Source organism: Choristoneura fumiferana, chromosome Z, assembly GCF_025370935.1.
Source record: "Choristoneura fumiferana chromosome Z, NRCan_CFum_1, whole genome shotgun sequence".
In the NCBI taxonomy this organism is placed as follows: domain Eukaryota; kingdom Metazoa; phylum Arthropoda; class Insecta; order Lepidoptera; family Tortricidae; genus Choristoneura; species Choristoneura fumiferana.
The window spans coordinates 21,550,356-21,568,972 of record NC_133472.1 but is presented as its reverse complement, the minus strand read 5'-3'; the positions used below and the strand labels follow the sequence as shown (position 1 = coordinate 21,568,972).

The window sequence follows — 18,617 nt, the reverse complement described above, 5'->3', positions numbered from 1 at the left end:
ACTACTAAGGCAAGTAGTAAAACGACTAGATCGCAAAACAACCTTGTGGCAAAACGTCTGCATTTCTTGGTTGCAAACCAACTAGGTTAGTTATCAAAATATATATGTATAATACCGAAAGATTGTTGGGGTGGCCGTCTCGCGTCTATTCAAACAAAACAAACAGAAACGACATCACATTCATCCGTCAGTCAAAACTAATCAATGGGTGGTAATAATAATCCGGCCAAACAACTATCCGTTTCATCTCTAATCGAAATTATTCAGATCTCAATACGCGTGAAATTTACCCTAAAAAAATCATTAAACTCGCTTTTTCTGTGTTCGGACCAAGTTAGATCGATTGTTCGCCCCCAAAGCTTTCGTCGAAATCATTAGGGCCGTTTCTGAGATCCCCAATACAAATAAATATATAACTTTACTAGCTTTTACCCGCGGCTTCGTCCGTGTGGAATTCGGTTATCTCGCGCCGTTCCCTCGGGAACTGTGCATTTTTCCGGGATGAAAAGTAGCCTACGTCACTCTCTGGCCCATAAACTGACAACTGACTGACGTGAAAGACGGACAAACGGCAAAACACTTTCGCATTTATAATATTAGTATCGATTAAGGTATAATTTCTTATCATGATATTATTATTACTTTTAATTTACTTAGTTTCGATATTTTATGTCATGTTATATTTCCCCCAATACGCTGTCATGAGGACCTTCTCGTAATTCGTAAGCCACATAATAAACTCTCACTAAAATTTTCGTCTCACTATTATGAAAAAATAATGGTTAAATGGTCAATTTTCTAAAAATATGCAGTCGAATATCTGAAGCTCTTAATCAATGATAATGAAAATTTATGTTTTGTTTAGGCACCTTGGTCAACGCGTTCAACTCGAATGTGACGGACAAAGGATACCGCTGCCTGAATTACAGGGTATCGTTGTACTCAACATTTCATCTTTTATGGGCGGCACGAATTTCTGGGGAGGAACAAGAGCCGATGATATCTTTCTAGCACCTTCTTTCGATGACCGCATCTTGGAGGTAATGTGTATTTTTATTTCAACTAAAGCATAGTTCATTATAGGTAGAATTGGAACGCGATGGAAGGCATATAATTTTTAAATAAAAAAAAACGATGTTTTAATTAAACAATATAAAAGATTACCTATGTATTCCTTTATGGCGTGTCACATAAAATTTAATCATTCACTACGTTTAAAATTACGGACTCTTCTGGAAATAGCATTCATCATCCTCTGAACAACCACCTTTTTTCCTGTTGATTCCATGTGGACCGCAACGAGTCTTGGACTATTTCGCCAGTTTTATTTAATTTCCTTTCACTATTGCCCAGTAGTTTTTAATTGGCCGAAACTGGGGACTATTAGATGGGTTCATCTCTTTTGGTGTGAAATCAATGTGATTTGCAGCATACCACTTCAAAATCTTTTTTGAATAATGGCAGCTTGCCAAATCAGGCCAAAATTTGGCAGGACCATTGTGGCTTTGAATTGAAAGGCAAAATTCGTTTCTGCAGACACTTTTTCATATAAACGTCTGATGTCATTGTCGCCGCGGTGACAAAAACTTTAGTCTTAACTTAAGACCGCAACTAGGTACATAATACTCGTACCTTGCCAAATCATGTTTTTTTGCAAATTTCGCGAGTTTGTGAAACTTGTATTTTTCGTCAACATTCCCTCTAGCGTCGGCCTTGTAAAACTTTGAACCTGGTAGTTGGTTAAAGTCAAGCTTCACGTATGTCTCATCATCCAAAAAGAGGCAACCTTTGAATTTACTCAGAACTTGGTCATACAGTAGACGAGCTCGTTCTGTTCGTTTCTGTTTGACGGTTCGATTTGGCTGCTTAATTGCTTTATATCTCTGATACCCTGCTCGAAGGCGAATGCGTCTTATAGTACTACGGTTTTTTTTTAATTTACGAGCTAAACCATAATCCGACAGCCCTGGATTCTGTGCCAATGACCTTAAAACTTTCTTCTCCAAGGTTTTATCCGTTATACCAGACCGTCGGTTGATTTGACGCTTCCTGTCGAAGGCGAGAGAATCCTTGTATTTTTTTATAACCTCACAAATAGTAGATTTCGGGAAATTTAACGATTTAGCAATCATTGACCCAGACCAAGAGAGATTTTCCACGTATTTGTTCACAATACATTTTCGTTGTTCAATTTCCATCGCCAATAACTTATAAACGCAAAAAGAGAGATCAACCGAATTTCTAGTATTGAGTTGTGATTGTCAGTTTTTTTTATTTTTTGAATATAATTTTTTTATTTAATCACAAACGTGTGCCAGTTCTAAGTGAACTATGCTTTACTTAAGCAAATATATGAAACGATCATGAAACGGAGATCAATAAACAAAATTGAATTGCAGGTTGTAGCAGTATTCGGTTCAGCGCAGATGGCCGCATCTCGCCTGATCAACTTGCAGAAGCACCGCATAGCTCAATGCCGTGCCGTGCAGATCAACATTCTGGGCGAAGAGTGCGTCCCCGTACAAGTGGATGGTGAAGCCTGGCTCCAGCCACCCGGATGCGTGCGAATCATCCATAAAAACCGGGCGCAGATGATGTGCCGCTCACGTACACTCGAGACTAGTCTAAGGTTAGTATAAAACGTACACACCCTATATGTTGGACTTCAGTTTGCATCGGCTTTGGCAATTAATTAAAAATTTGGTTGAAGGATTATAAGTAAGTTTAGAAAAGTTGTTCACTGCGCAGGAGGTGGGATGAGAAGCAGCAAATGAAAGCTCATGCGGCGTCGGGCGCAGTCGCGGCAGCCCCGCACACGGCGCGAGCACCGCTCTCTGGTGCAGAGAACACGGCGCTGCTGGCTCTGCTCGAAGACGTCAATAATCTCGTCAAACACGTAAAAAAAAATCCTCTTCAAGCACCTTCTTTCGTTGAATGAATGAACGAATGAAATTAAGTTTCAATTCTGATTCATAATGTCATAGTCAAACATAGAAACTTTGGTGGCATATAAGTTATATGCATGTAACGTCAAACTATAATTATAGTTTGAGTAATTAAAATCAGATTTTTTCATTATCTATTACTATCAGCAACAACTTCATTAGGTACCTCTTAATATCAGTTCTAATATAAGTTCTCATCTGAAATCCACACTCATCAATAAAAGTGATGACAAAATGTTCTTTGGTGATGGAACATTCAAAGCAACTCCTAAACCATTTAAGCAGCTATTCAGTATGTAAATGGGCATTTCTTAAATAATTTTCAGATAGCCCAAAAAAATAAAGTTTTTTTACAATTTATTACGATGTACATTAAAAGTATATACCAATAGCATATTTTTTATATATATGGACAAGCTTAATGCCCTCAGGAAGCAAAAAAAATAGGTACATAAACACGTTTGTGACAGATGGTGCCTGGGTCGTGACATTACTGAATGTGGCTGTTTCTCTTCCGTAGTTTTGTTCTTTCGTGATATCTATACAATGAGATTAGCGTAAAATCAGAATACCTTAAAAGGTAATTTTCAAAACTACATGCATATATAACAATATAACTAACCATAATAAACAAATCCGCAGAGTAATTCTAATGAAATTTAGTGTCACAACCACGATTATATATGTCACGACCATGTACTCAAAAAGTCCACGGCGGTGCCATTTTTTCCATATCATGGTCGTGACAATTTGAAACGTGTTCGGTATAACCTAAAAGACAACCATAGTTTCACAAATCTTAAGTAATTATCTTAAACCACACCTTATTACCTACATAATTATTTTTTAAATAATAACGAGACATTGGGCCTTAGGTTCAAAACTCGTACACGGCGTTGACGCGTTAAGGTTGTCCTTTATTTCAAATAAATAAAAAATATTTTTTGCGACATACACACTACATTCAGCCATTTGCAAATCTGACAAGAAGACAGTGTTGCTGTTCTAAAAAAAATAAAAAGGCTTGCCAACATCAATGTCACTTTTGTACCGAGTACCGTAATTTTGTACTATCGCTCATGGTCGTGACAAAAACTACTCACAAACTTTATGTTGCTCAAAATCACAAGTAGTCATTATTATTTATGTATTTTCTAAATTAATTTTATAGAAATAAGTTTAGTCTTGCATAATTGCTGTATGGTTTTGCAAAATAACATAACATTTCTTCAGAAAAAAACATTTTATTTCAAATTCCGCCAATCTCACACAACACGGTCCGTGACATTTTGGACTTGAAAGTTTTTTAAAAAATATTTTTAATTTTTGTATGTCAAAAATTATATTAAAAAATAATATTATGAATAATTAATATCATAGATGTAATTTGCTAAGTGAATTAATATACAGTTTACCGATTTTCCTAAAAAACATACCTACTCAATTATTACAACACACAAAAAAAACGTAAGAATAAGAAATGCCCAAATAGCACAGAAGAGCAAACCAATGTCATACCAATGTTTTGCGATCTCAACATAAAAACGGAGATTCGTTAATTGCCAATGTAAAAAATATATTTTTAAAATCACCACAGAGAGTAAGACTATTCAAACAAATATGCCCGTCAATAGCACTACCCCCGAGTCCTGTTATAACAAGATGGGGTACATGGCTGAATGCAGTTCTATATTATGCACAACGTTTCGAGTTCGACCATATTGCTGAAGTGATTTAACAGTTAAACCCAAGCGAGTCAGCGGCAATTAGAGAAGCAAAAAAAATACTTAAGGACAAACATTTTAAAAATGATTTAATTTGTATTAAAGAAATTACAGCTGTTTATGTGACGCAATAGTAAAGTTACAAACATCTTATTTATCTTTGGTAGAATCATTTGAGATTTTAGACCATGTGCGAACTATTATAGATTGGAGTGGATCCAACACAGTCAAACTAAAACTGGAAAAAGTACTGGACAGGATTCCTGATTATGACTCCTTTCGTGACTACGCCGATTTAATAAAATCAAATAAATACGAAGATAGCGTAACTGAGTTCTATAAATATGCACCTGTTACATCATCTGAAGTAGAACGCTCGTTCTCTACGTATAAATGGATTAACGATGAAAAAAGGAACCAGTATGCAGGCCGATCATATGGAAAAAATTATGACTATCATATGTATTATGTCAGTTTATTCGATAGACTATAACTCTATTGACGTTTGATTTTTGCCATGCGCAATTCCGCCCTCTGGTTATAATACAATCCTTATATATAACTTATAACTCGAGAACGGCTGGACCGAGTTTCATTATTTTTGATTTGTTGTATTTGTCTCCGTCCCAAATAGCAGAATAACTATTAAAAACATTGGAAAACTGACAAAAAAATAAAAGAAAAGAGAAAACATTTTTCCATACAAAATGTTCATGGGTTTCGTAACTGTCAGTTATACTATACCTTGTGTTACCGGCAGCCAGGCTTTTTTTAAGGGAGGTTAAAGTAACGTATTTATCTGTAACTTATCCATGACATTAATTAATAAACTAAAATTCAGAAATGTTAACTTTCTAACAAAATTATAATAGCCAGCAATGTACAGCAAAGAAAATTGACAAGTAACTGTAAATGACAACCGACAGATACTTTGCTGTATTATTAAGAATGTGTCCAAAAATATCTGGTCCTTTATATACAAAATTTGGCCCACTCTACATATTAAATTACCTATTACTGCATACATTACATTTGAGGGCCAGATTTTATGCCGCTCAGTATATGATAGGCGAGGGAGGCGTGATTATTATTCGTCCTGTTAATATTGATTTTCTTCTTACTTTTAGCGTTTTCTCCATTCCGTGAAATATAAGACTATTTTTTTACTAAAAGTAACAAAATTATAAATGCAGCGGTTTTTTTAATGTTCATTCTTGGTACAATTTATAACCTGTAGTGAGCTAAGCTGTTCATTATCTTGTCTAATTTACTGTAACCCATCATCATTTCATATTATTTGTTGACTATAGTACTTTTTGGATAGGTTGGGAACGGTGACACATGTCATTAAGCAATTAAAGGGTTGTGACAATGTAAATTCGATTTATTGCGATTCTTGATTAAATATGCTAAGGGTGTGTAATCGATTTTATTAGTATATATTTTATTTTATTAGTTATAGTTTATATTTTTAACTAGTTTTTGCCTGCGGCTTCTCCCGCGTAGCAAGTGTTTTTGCTTGTCTATAGGGATCTCACAAACCATGCGGTCTTCTTTGACACTATATCAAAACTAATAACGGTAAAAAAAATAACAAAATCCATAATAACAAAATTGAATAACAAAGTAACAGTTCAAAACATCAAACAATACGATACACTCGAAACAAAGACGCATTTAAGGACCTTCGCTCTCGTACTAATTGACAGATGATGCGAGTCAAACGATTTGACAAGATTGTGGAATCGATTCGGTCGATAAGCAAAGTCAAGCTCTATTGTAATCTCTATTTTAGTCAAGCTCTATTGTAATGAGGGCTATCGCGTATGAATTCGCCGCTAGAGGCGCTAGTGTAGCGTGAGGCCTCCGAAATGTCAAATCTCATAGTTTTTGGGTGAGCTACGCGGGTTTATTTATAATTAGAATAATTTTGTGAATATTTTGCAATATCTGAAATTAATTATTTTTCCGAACAAAACAGTCCCCGTTATGCAACACTGTGGCATGCTCGATATTTATATGGTACGGTTTTAAGGTGTATTAAATATGATTTTAATCTAAACTTTGTTTCCACGCCCGTAATAACAAACCTTCAAAACCATACTTAAAAACCTCACGCAACAGTGCGCCATCTAGTGAGACAAAAAACGATTGCCCTCATTGCTCTGCTGAGTTTCGTTTTACGCGATGAGTTGACGAGATTAAAATTTATCTTCTTAGTTTGAAAACAAAAAAATATCATATTTTTAAGTGATTTGTGTTTATTATGGCGAAATGTTTTAAGCTACATGCGGAAGATATATATTTTTTTGTTCTTTCAATATTCAAGTATATTTTTTTATAAAATATTGGCCTGAAACATTCATGGCGTGGAATGGAAAAAAAGCAAATGTCACCGTACCCAAGCTAACCGAAAAGTACTAGTTCTTGTAGCCTAGTGTATCGTCATTGCAGAGTAACTGGTAGTTATCTCACACTGGCAGATTATCGAACAAGACGTCCACCTACACGCCGTGTCTCAGTCAACCTCGACACTGGCAGAATCATCAAAAAATTGATGGAGCCTCTTTCTCCCAAATTCGAATTGAATTATTTAAGAATGACAGAAATACGTTACTTTAACCTCCCTTCAAAAAGCGTGGCTGCCGGTATCACACTGTAGACCACATACCCACACACTTACAATAAGTTAGTTATTTTATATTTGCGTAGAAAAATATTCACTTAAAATAATCGATATGGCAAAACAACGTTATGTTGGTTGATGGTTTGGAAACGCAATTGGACCCGCTAGATGTTGTTTGTAGGTAATAAATAATCGATTATAGAGTGATTAGTTGGTGTAGTATAGGCGGTGTGCGCAGGTGAAGCTGTCGTGTATCAGTGAGGGCGGAGCTGGCGCCGGCGTGCCGGCTGCGGTGGCGCTGGCGCGGCGGGCGGCCGCGCGCGCCGACTCGTTGCAGGACGCCGAGGGCCGACTGCTGCCGCCGCCGCTGCTGCGCCGCTTGCTGGCTGCATTGGTGCGTCCCTAAATACACCTCCTTGTTATTGAATGAAACAATTATATTGAAAACTTTAAGGTGGCACGACTTCCATACTAATTTACTTACATAATCATGTGCGCTTGAAAGAATAATTTGAAACTAAAATCACATCTGTTGACGTTTATTGGAGGCATGTTTTATTTACCTAAAGAAAGCTTTTGATTAATAGCTTAATCTATTTCATTTTTGTCAATATGTGAATGGACGGCGACAGTATCGTACGCCAACGGCTCGGTTAGTAGTATGCGTTGCGGCTACGTTGTCAAGTCGCCGATAATTGGGTGCTAAACGCTTTTGCCTGATTTCGTTTGATTTGTCTGATCAAAATCAAATAATGAGGGCTATCGGTCTTTGTCTTTCTAGATGGCGCCACTGTTGCGTGAGGTTTTTAAGTGTGGCTTTCAAAGTCTGTTATTACGGGCGTCAAAACAAAGTTTAGATTAAAATCATATTTTCTCCAACTTGCTCGGAAATGTTTTCATTAATGTTGGAAATAACGACCGGGAAGTCCATCGTTATATGCGTTGATGCGATAATAAATTAAAAAAAAGTGACATTACTTCCCGGACATGTCCGGGAAGTGTTTATTATTGTGTATGTTTTTAAATTTTAATTTAATCGAAGACCGAAAATTCACCAAACAGCCAGCCAATGAGGGCTATCGCGACTGAATTCGCCACTAGAGGCGCTAGTGTAGCGTGAGGTCTCCAAAATGTCAAATCTCATAGTTTTTGAGTGAGCTACGCGGGTTTATTATTAATTAGAATAATTTTGTGAATATTTTGTAATATCTGAAATTAATTACGGCAAATATGCGTTCCGGGGAAATGAATGTCTGTGTTTTGAGACAGTTTTGTCTTTCGGAAACCTTTGTCCTCCCTTTTTTCCGAACAAAACGGGGACTATGCAACACTGTGGCATGCTCGATATTTTTATGGTACAGTTTTAAGGTGTGTTAAATATGATTTTAATCTAAATTTTGTTTTCACGCCCGTAATAACAGACTTTGAAAGCCATACTTAAAAACCTCACGCAACAGTGCGCCATCTAGTGAGACAAAAAACGATAGCCCTCATTGTCCAATAACGACGTACAAAAACCGAGATTTAAAAAAAACTTTGTTTTCTGCGTTTAGCTAATGCCAATAATGATTGTGTCCAAATCATAATAAGGTGTATTTAGACTTAATGATCATTTGCAACAAGGGGATGTTTTTTTAATGTTGTGCGTTTAGGAATTGCCGCTTTAACTAAAAGTAAAAATGTATAATATTTATATTTACTAATCCTATAAGTTTTCTTTTAATTTATTTTGATTACTATATGTTATGTGGAACCAAATATACGATTCGAACGCAAATCTTTAATATCGAAATTGAGGCGGGAACATGCATTTCATTTTGTCAAAGATTTTCTGCCGTGTTATTTTTACGAAAATAAAATGAGTTCTACAAGTAGTGATAAAAATATCCTAATGGGCACACCACAAACTCCTAACTCGTAGCGCAGCATCTTTTATCAGTAAGGTTTATTTTTATTACTATTAGGGTCTGTTTTACCACTTGTCCTCTAACTTTAAGTGACGGATATCAGTGATGCCGTCTCTGTTTGTTTTGTCCGAATAAATAAAGACGGCATTACTTTTATCTGACACTTAAAGTTAGTCGACAAGTGGTGAAACAGGCCCTTAAAGTGTTAATTTTGTTTAGATTGTAGGGAGATTGTTATATAAATATATTGTGTCGTATAAATATGTTTTCGTATTCTTTCCTCGCATATTTGGAGAAAAGCAGTATACAGACCTCGGCAGGAATGTCATTTCGAGGATTCGTAATCTATTGAAGGATAGACAAACAAAACTATACTCGTCCACGAAATGACTTTTCCCGCCTTCTGCAGTAATATAACTTATTAATAGTTATATTACTGCAGAGGGACCTTAAAACCGTACCATAAAAATATCGAGCAACCACAGTGTTGCGTAGTCCGGTATTGTTCGGAAAAAAGGGAGGACAAAAGTTTCCGAAAGACAAAACCATCTCAAAACACAGACATTCATTGCCCCGTAACGCATAATTGTCATAATTTATTTCATGTAATGCAAAATATTTACAAAATTATTCTAATTATAAATAAACCCGCGTAGCTCACCCGAAAACTATGGGATTTGACATTTGGGAGACCTCACGCTACACTAGCGCCTCTAGCGGCGAATTCATACGCGATACGCAAACGCGAAACGCAACGAACAAATGCATGGCTAATTCTTTGAATTTCCGACAGAATCACATAACATGAACATACTAACAGATAAGTACGAAAAATTGCATTCACGTATTATAAATTAGTAGGGATATAATCAGACAAAGGTTACATGGCTTCAAATGGCTTGTGGCTTTAGCTTTTCCCATACGATAAAATACTATTCTTGTGGAAATTTATAGAATTTGTGATCACTGTGTTTGCCATTGTGCTTGCAGTTAATTACGCAGTAGGTTTCGTGACGCATATTTATTTATTTTTGCTTAATAATGCACGAATACGTAAATTTCACTAGTAGTTATGGTGACAGCTGGTCCACTGAAAAGTTCCTTGTTTGGCCTGATTCGTGGTTCCCCCACCTCCTACGTTGCACCCAGCGAATTAACACGGGAAATATAAACCACCAGTGAACGTCCTACTGCTCATATGATGACGATATTGAAATAATTATTATAAAAATTCCCGCCACAGTTGGATCAGTCAAGGAAACTGAATCGCGTACCAGGGTGGAACGTTTGTGCTACTAATGTCACTTTGACATTCCATATACTTTCCAAAGTAACCACAGCGAAATTGAATATCAAAAGGTTCCACCGTGGTACGTGGTTCAGTTTCCTTGACCGTAGGGGCTTAGGATAGATTTTATACTGTTTTTTTCCAAGTCCCCGGCTCCTTGGTAACGGACTAACTTTTGAGCCCTATATCTCGGTAATTTTGGAGTTCAGGGAAAAGTTTATTTAACCAAATATGCTTCTTTTATTTATTTGTATTTAATTAAATTTACGTAGGTAACTAAAACAAGACTTTTGTTTTCATAAAAAATAATTACAGATTGAAAATTACTGTCAATACATTGTCGGCTGGTAAGCTGTGGATGAGATTGGCGCAAGACTGGGAGTCAGCAGTGGTTGTATGTGGGCTAATTTGATTGATTGTTGTAAATAAATAAATAATAACTGACTTATTAATGAACTTTTTTATTTTGTTGTTCAATAGAGCCTTTGATTACTACCCCACTCAATTAAACTTCAAATAAAAATAAACAAGTCTAATTTGATATTTTTACATGTTTTTCGTTGAAGGAAAATATCCTGAGGAAACGTACACAAACCTGCAAAATAATTAATGGTGTGTGCGATGTTCTCAATTCACACTGGGCCTGTGTTGAAAATAACGCCGAAGCCCTTATTGTGAGAGGAGGCCTGTATCCAGCAAAGTGACGTGTATGGGTCGGGATTATGATTATGATAATTTTCCCATAAGTAGTATGTGTACGTATGCATGTATGTATACACTTTATTGTACAAAATAAATAAACAAACGTTGAGTTAAGGTCAAGGAAACTGAATCACGTGCCATACCAGGGTGGTCCTATGTGCTACTAATGTCATGTTGAATATGAAAAGGTTCCATCCCGGTACGTGATTCAGTTTCCTTGACTTTATATGTACTAAGGCGAACTTATCCCTTTAAGGAATCTCTACCAGGCAGCTCTTGAGTGGATGTGAGGAATTATAGTCTCATAGTAGTTGTGCATATTCATAGATACAAAACTGAATTTTTTTTTTTTAAATAGTACCTACATTAGGTCATAAACATTTTAGCTACAATATTTAAAAAAATATAAACATCGTTAATTAAGAACTATAAAAAAAAGATTAGTAACACTTTGGGTTCGAGCCCGAACTTTCTAAGCTATACATAGGATACACTAAAGAGTCTATCCTATGTATAGCTTAGAAAGTTCGGGTTCGAATAAGCTAATGCAACTAGTCCAATCTGCGCTTCGTACATGACAGCGAAATTAGCATAGACTTTTGTTTACAACAAATTACAAGCATGTGTGCGGAAATATTTCAGTCGCCGCTACCGCGTTGAAGTGAAAGTATTTTCTAAATTAAAATACATCTGAAACTTGGTAGGATATATTACAAATTTCACGCTATTGGCGTTATGTACATTATTTTATAAAAATATCCACATTTGCAGTGCTACCGCCATCTACTGGCGCTGTAGTGCCTAGCTGACCGTGACAAACGACGGCATTCGTAATCTTTATTATTCAGCGCTAGAAATAATTCATTGTAAATACTGCGAAAGGAACAAAGGCGAGAAAAAAAACGCAGTTCTTCTTTTTCTCTTGTGAAGGAACAAGGTAGTGCAAAAGTAAAAACGCAATAGTTCCGTCGAAGGAACAGCCAAAGGAACTACCGCGAATAATCCGCGAATAATGGTGGAAAAACCAGGCATTTACACAAACTCGACCCCGCTGAATAAAGTTATGTCCTGTGTTAACCCCTCCACCCACCGCACCTGTAAAGTCCCTACGGCTAAATGTGTAAAGGAAAAGGCCTATTAAAAATTGTAACCGACCCAAAAAAAATACCCTTATTACTGATTGCGGTATGCATGTTAGGTGGAGAGCTGCCACGAGCTGGTAGACAGCGGCAGCGCGGGTGCGGCCGGCTTGTACGCCAGCGCCGCCGGGGCGCACGCGGTCGCCGCGCTGCGAGCTCAGCTTGCACGCTGCGACTTGCACGACGGCCACGCTTTCCTTCACGTCGAAGAGGTAATTTAAATTTGTACCAATACCTACAGTGATCTAGTATATTTTATTATCATAATTATTTATACCTATGTATACACTCAGATACAACAAAGAGCATATTTTTACCGGTTTGTCACAGTACAAAAAAGGAGCAGTAAGGTAAAGGTACACTACTCCGGGATAGTACATTATGCCGTGACATTTTGGTTTTTGTCGTAAAATAAGGAAACAATCAGTAAAATCTTAATTTCATGAAATACTTAATTAACTATAGTTTAAATACAATCGAAAAACACTATTTATTTCTGAATTTATGTAATAAATTTTAAAGCCATAACGAACCTCCGAACTCATCAGTCACAACCGCGCAGCAGTTCGGTATAGTACGGGCGTGTTGTCTATGAGCGTAACGCGGCAGTGGAACTTCGTAAGGGTTTGCTGTTATCCTGGTAAGTTTATTTATACTAAATTTGTATCATTATTGTTTTATTGTTGTTAATAGACGTTTTAATCACCGTTTCAAGTTAATTTAAAGCATATTTTAAGTAAAATACTCGCTGCCGTAATTATGTACACCAATCTGACGCGATGTACCTAATTGAGTGAGTATCACGGAATAAGGGAAAGTCAGTCCGAAATGTTTTAATCTTTTGTGTCTATCTAGGGTATTTTTTTTTATATATTTGATGTAAATAAGTTAAGTTAAGACTGCATATTATTGTGACGTAATTACGGTATATGTTTTTTTTTTTTTAAATTTGAGTGTTATACGTAGGAATTAATGTAGTATGGCATCGACATTCAATTTGTTTTATTTTATAAAATCAAAGCACATAGATTATTTATTTCGATGTTATGAGTATAATTGTTATATTACCTTCCAATATGTTTAGAAATTTTCTTGTTTTTATTTTATTATAACCATTTTTTTTTACTCCCGTAATTTTGTACAAGACTTTTGTATTGATGTCTCTTATTCCGGTATACATGAAGAATATATAAACAAATAAAAAAAATAGTATGAGTAGGGGTAAATTGTTTTTAGGCTTCCTTAGTACACTAGGAACCCTTATCCACCATGTCCGTTTGTCCGTCCGTCAGTCCGTCTGTCCGTCCATCCGTCCGTCTGTCCACGATTTAGCTCAGTGATCATTAGTACTAGAAAGCTGAAATTTACATGGGTATAATACATATAGGATATACATATGTAAATATGATATAATACATATACATATATATGTTTCTGCAATGTGTATACACTATATATTCAGGCATTGTATAGAATGTATAAAGTCAGTAACATATATATAAATCACGCCAATAAAGTCGTAAAGTAAAAACGAAAAAAAGCAAGGTCTGCTTTTTATCAGTACCTAAGTAAAGTTAATGCTATGTAATATATGTATGATTTCAATTTTATTTTTCAGGTAGAAAATGGCCTCTACTAAATACACGCCCGAAACGCTTCAAAAGGCGTTAAAAGACGTTAATGATGGGATAATGTCTGTGTACAAAGCATCAAAAACATATAAAATACCATGCCAAACTTTATATGACAAAATACACGAAAAATATAAAAAAAAAAGATTGTCCTGGACCTCCTACAGTACTGTCTCCTACAGAGGAATCCCTCTTGGTGGAATGGATGATAATTATGGCGCGAACTGGTTTCCCGGTCACAAAAGAATTATTAATAAACTCAGTACATAAGCTGGTAGATGAACTTGGTCGAACTAACAAATTTAAGGGAGGATATCCGGGTCGTCACTGGTATGAGGGTTTCCTGAAAAGAAATCCTTCGATTTCCGAACGAGTGTGTCAGCCATTGACTACGGCTCGCATTGCTGCTACTGAGGAGAAAATTAGAGCATGGTTTAAACGAGTGCAGCAGTACTTTGAAGAAAATGACTTTGGAGAGGTTTTAAAAGATCCATCCAGGATCTTCAATTGCGACGAATCAGCTTTCTTTTTGTGTCCAAAAGGGCAGGCTGTTTTAACTACAAAGGGCTCAAAATCTGTATACTGCAGATCAGGCAACAATGATAAGGAATCTCTTACAGTATTGGTCGGTGCATCTGCAGATGGAAAATTGATGCCAACATTAGCATTGTTTCCATACAAAAGAATACCTCCTCATATATTGGCAAAATATCCAAAGAGCTGGTCAATTGGCAGATGTGATAACGGGTGGATGACGAGTGAAACCTTTTACGAATACATTGTGAATGTTTTCTGTCCATTCTTGAAGAAGGAGAAAATCCAAAAACCATGTTCTTGGACGGGCATGTTTCTCATTTGAGTTTCCACCTTTGCAAACTGAGTAAAGAAAATGGAGTTGCCCTATTGCCCAGTTTCACTCACGCTTTGCAACAAATGGACGTTGCAATATTTCACACTTTGAAAAATGCTTGGAGTAAAAATGTTTACTCCTGGCGAATGTAAAATAACGCCCGTTATCTGAAAAGGGAAGATTTTGCACCACTCGTTGAAAAATCTATTAACGAGACACTGAAAGAAGACATAGTTAAAAATGGATTTCGCAAGTGCGGACTATATCCCTTTAATGAAGACGCCGTTAATTACAGCCGGTTAATATCAAATTCTGCGTCTTCATCCAACACGAGTTCACGAGCAGGTTCGGTCAGTTCGTTGCCACAAATAGCAGTCTCATCAACAACACAAAAATCTAGTGATTTTACTGCTAAGTTCGAGGAGTTGTTGGGAATCGAAAAACTACTTGCATTTTAACAATGCTCTGAAGAATGGAGTGGAGACATAAGGGATGAAAATTTGTATTACTTTTGGAAAAAAATAAGAGAAATTGACCCGGATCGTTCTCGTATTGTTGCCACTCCAGATTCAATGCAATTGGGGTGATTCTACAATAAATGCAAATGATATTACTCTTACAGGGATCAGTTTCGATTGGCCAAATGATGAAATGTCAGTATTGGATATGGTCATAGAGAAAGACGACACTTTAATACCATGTTCGACTCCAAAAATTTCAGATAAAATAATTAAAATTGGTGAAAATGAATTCAATAAAATTGACCAAATTAGTGCATTAGAACACGATTCCAATCCTCAAAACAATCTTGATGCAGTGACAGACAATAAGCAACGAACACAGAATACGACAAAATCTAAAATCTCTAATAATAAAGAAGATAAAGAAACTAGTACACTAGTATCCGATCCTATTGATGAAAATAAGAAAAAATACATCAAGTGAACAATAAAACTATCGAACAAGATCAAATAATAAACGATAACTCGAGCAGTACCAAATACGACATAACAGATAAAGACTCAAATACTAAAAAGGATATAGAGGACATTACTCAGAGAAAGGAAACAGATCAGCAGCTAGATCTAAGTAACGCAATTCAATCTATACCTCCGCCACAAACGCTTTCTACTGAAATACAAAATAGGTCGCAATCTGAGAATCAAGCCCCGCAATCGTTACATAATTCGCAACAATGACACTTTCCAACTTTGCTTTGGCCAGAAAAACCTATTTCTAGTGGCAAGGTAAAAATAGTTAGAAAGAAAAATAATTCCAACTGTTGCAACATCTGAAGAATTTATAGAATATCAGAGGCGTTTAGATCAAGAAAAAAAAGATAAGATAGAAAAAAACTGAGCAAAGACAGAAGGATCGAGAAAACAAGAAAAACAAACCAAAACAAAAGAAAAAAATAATGAGAAAGAAATAACAAGGAGCTCAAAAAATCTTGTGGATAACGAAGAGCTGAACAATAGCAGAGAAGAGAAAATGGAAACCAAAGAAAAAGAATCCAAAAGTCCAATCAAGGGCGATTTTGTGGTAGTAAACTACGAAGGCGAAAAGTTTCCTGGTCAAATTCTTAGAATGTATGATAAAGAGACTAAGAATCCGAAATATGTCGTCAAAACTATGACCATAAGCGGTTTTGTAAATGAAAGAGTCAATTGGCGTTGGCCCGATAAGGACGACATTTTAGATTATGAAGCTAAGGATATACTGAAAAAAAAAAATCCACCGGTTCCAGTAAACAAAAGAGGCGTCTTTTCCGTACCTGATCTTGATTAGTTTAGACATGTAGAATTAATTGATTTGAAAATAATAATATATAAGTATAACTTAGTTTATACTTTATACTTATCTTTTCTTCATAGCGTTGACTGCGGAACACGATGATATTTTTATTCTTTTTTGTAGATTTTAGTCAGTAGGTATAAAGATCTCAATTTGCATTAGAGGTTCCTATAAATTCTTATTATTACTTAATTGTAATTATCAGAGAAAGTTTTTTTTTTGTTTAGGAGTTTTATTTTGTTTTGTTTTATTTTTATCAAGTGATTTAGTGGAATAAATCATTTAGATTTAGATGAAACATGTTTTTGAATTTGTAATTTTTATTTGTATAACATTTTTATAATACTTTAATGTGATTATATTATTATATTATTTGATTTATTAAAATTACAAAAAAATAATTAGCATGTTGTTTTTCATTTTGTCATTTTAATTTAGATTAGAGTATAATCAATTTCCCCCTCAAATTCCAATTCTTCCAATTTATACAATAAGATTTTTTTTTTCATTTCGTGAGTAAAATTATCATTTACCTAAGTCAATTATCTTGATAGATGTTGGAACAATGTTAACTTTAAAGATAGCACGGAATTACGGACAACGACTCCCAGAATTAAGTTCAGAGCCAAGTTTTATCACGGAATAAAGGACAAACAAACTAAGGGTTTAGTAAAATAACGTTTATTTCTATAAATTAAAAGCTACGAGGTAAAATAATATCCTACATCCATCTTATAAGATATCCCTAAAATAAAATAGTTACCACATCTAGAATCTTCGTTTTTTTTTAAATCCTCAGTCAAAGTAGGAAACGTCTTAATATGCCGTAATTAGGTACATTTACCTTATAACGTCTTCATACAAACCGTACAAAACATACAAAAGAGTTATACCTACGCGCCACGAATTCTCAGCATTCCTCGGCAACCATCAGTCGCGAGTGCTCCGCGGTTACGTACGGACTCACGCGCATTTATTACGTACTTACCTTAATATGGTCGCATCGATATAAACAGTATTGTTCGGTGTACGAATGTTTAAATTCATCTGATATAATATAATAAGAACGTACTATCTAATCAAGTTATTTATCAGAATGCGAATTTTTTATACTGTTGAATTCAACAATGAAGCTTTTCGCACATCCCAGAAGAGGTGCAACTTGCAAGTACTTCTCCGTAGCTAATTTGTAGGTACTTAACAAATATACGTAGTGATAATACGTTTTGTGGTTAATTAAAATCTGCATTTTAGTTACTTGGTATGGACTAAGTAGCGTTTAACAAAATGCATTTTACGTTATTTCTTTCGCTACTTTACAGGGTTTAGCAGGCTAATGAAGGTCATGTGGCCCCTGTGAGGAATAGTTGAATTGGTGAATGTCAATTGTTTGTCGCCTCATAACTAGTAATCACTCCAAATGTCAGCCCACTATCTTGAACTGACATAGAGATAATGTCAAAAATGTATTTTTTCATTTTTTTTTCCAAACTCGTTTTTCTCCTAATCCATAGCAGCTAAAGCATCGAAACAAAATCACAGCTACGTGGTTTGAGTGGAAGTATAGTATATATATAGTATTACCATACGAAAAATCAACTAATTATAATTGGTGCAACATACATACTGAAAAAAAAAACTAACGAGTGTTCAAAATTGAAAATACAAACTGAAATATAGATGCACAGAAAAACCAGAAAAATAAGACCAACACTGGGAATCGAACCCAGGTCCTCAGTATTCCGTACCGCGTGCTATACCGCTACACCACTGTTGGTCAACGGCACAGACACGAATTTCCCCTATGCACCACATATCTCAGCTTGTTTGTTTCTTATTTAGCCACTTAAGCAGTGACGCTAGCGACATCTATACCGTAGCCCTCATCGAGAAACTTTCGGCATTCCATTGGAACTAACCGCTCACCCGGACAAGAGATGTCGTTATTAAGCAATCAAATTAAGATTGTTTTTTTGGAATCTTTTTGTATTTTTTATTTCAATTCCAAATT

General features: G+C 35.6%; 1 protein-coding gene across 1 annotated transcript in view; it reads left to right on the top strand.

The window, feature by feature from the left end:
* The window catches only part of LOC141426079 (diacylglycerol kinase eta-like), a 76,303-nt gene that overhangs the window by 40,384 nt on the left and 17,302 nt on the right, over nucleotides 1-18,617 (top strand). The window contains exons 10-14 of the mRNA XM_074088637.1: nucleotides 866-1,040; nucleotides 2,400-2,629; nucleotides 2,749-2,896; nucleotides 7,534-7,689; nucleotides 12,391-12,543. Of these exons, the coding sequence (XP_073944738.1) occupies nucleotides 866-1,040; nucleotides 2,400-2,629; nucleotides 2,749-2,896; nucleotides 7,534-7,689; nucleotides 12,391-12,543 (862 nt within the window). The remainder of the gene's footprint in view (nucleotides 1-865; nucleotides 1,041-2,399; nucleotides 2,630-2,748; nucleotides 2,897-7,533; nucleotides 7,690-12,390; nucleotides 12,544-18,617) is intronic.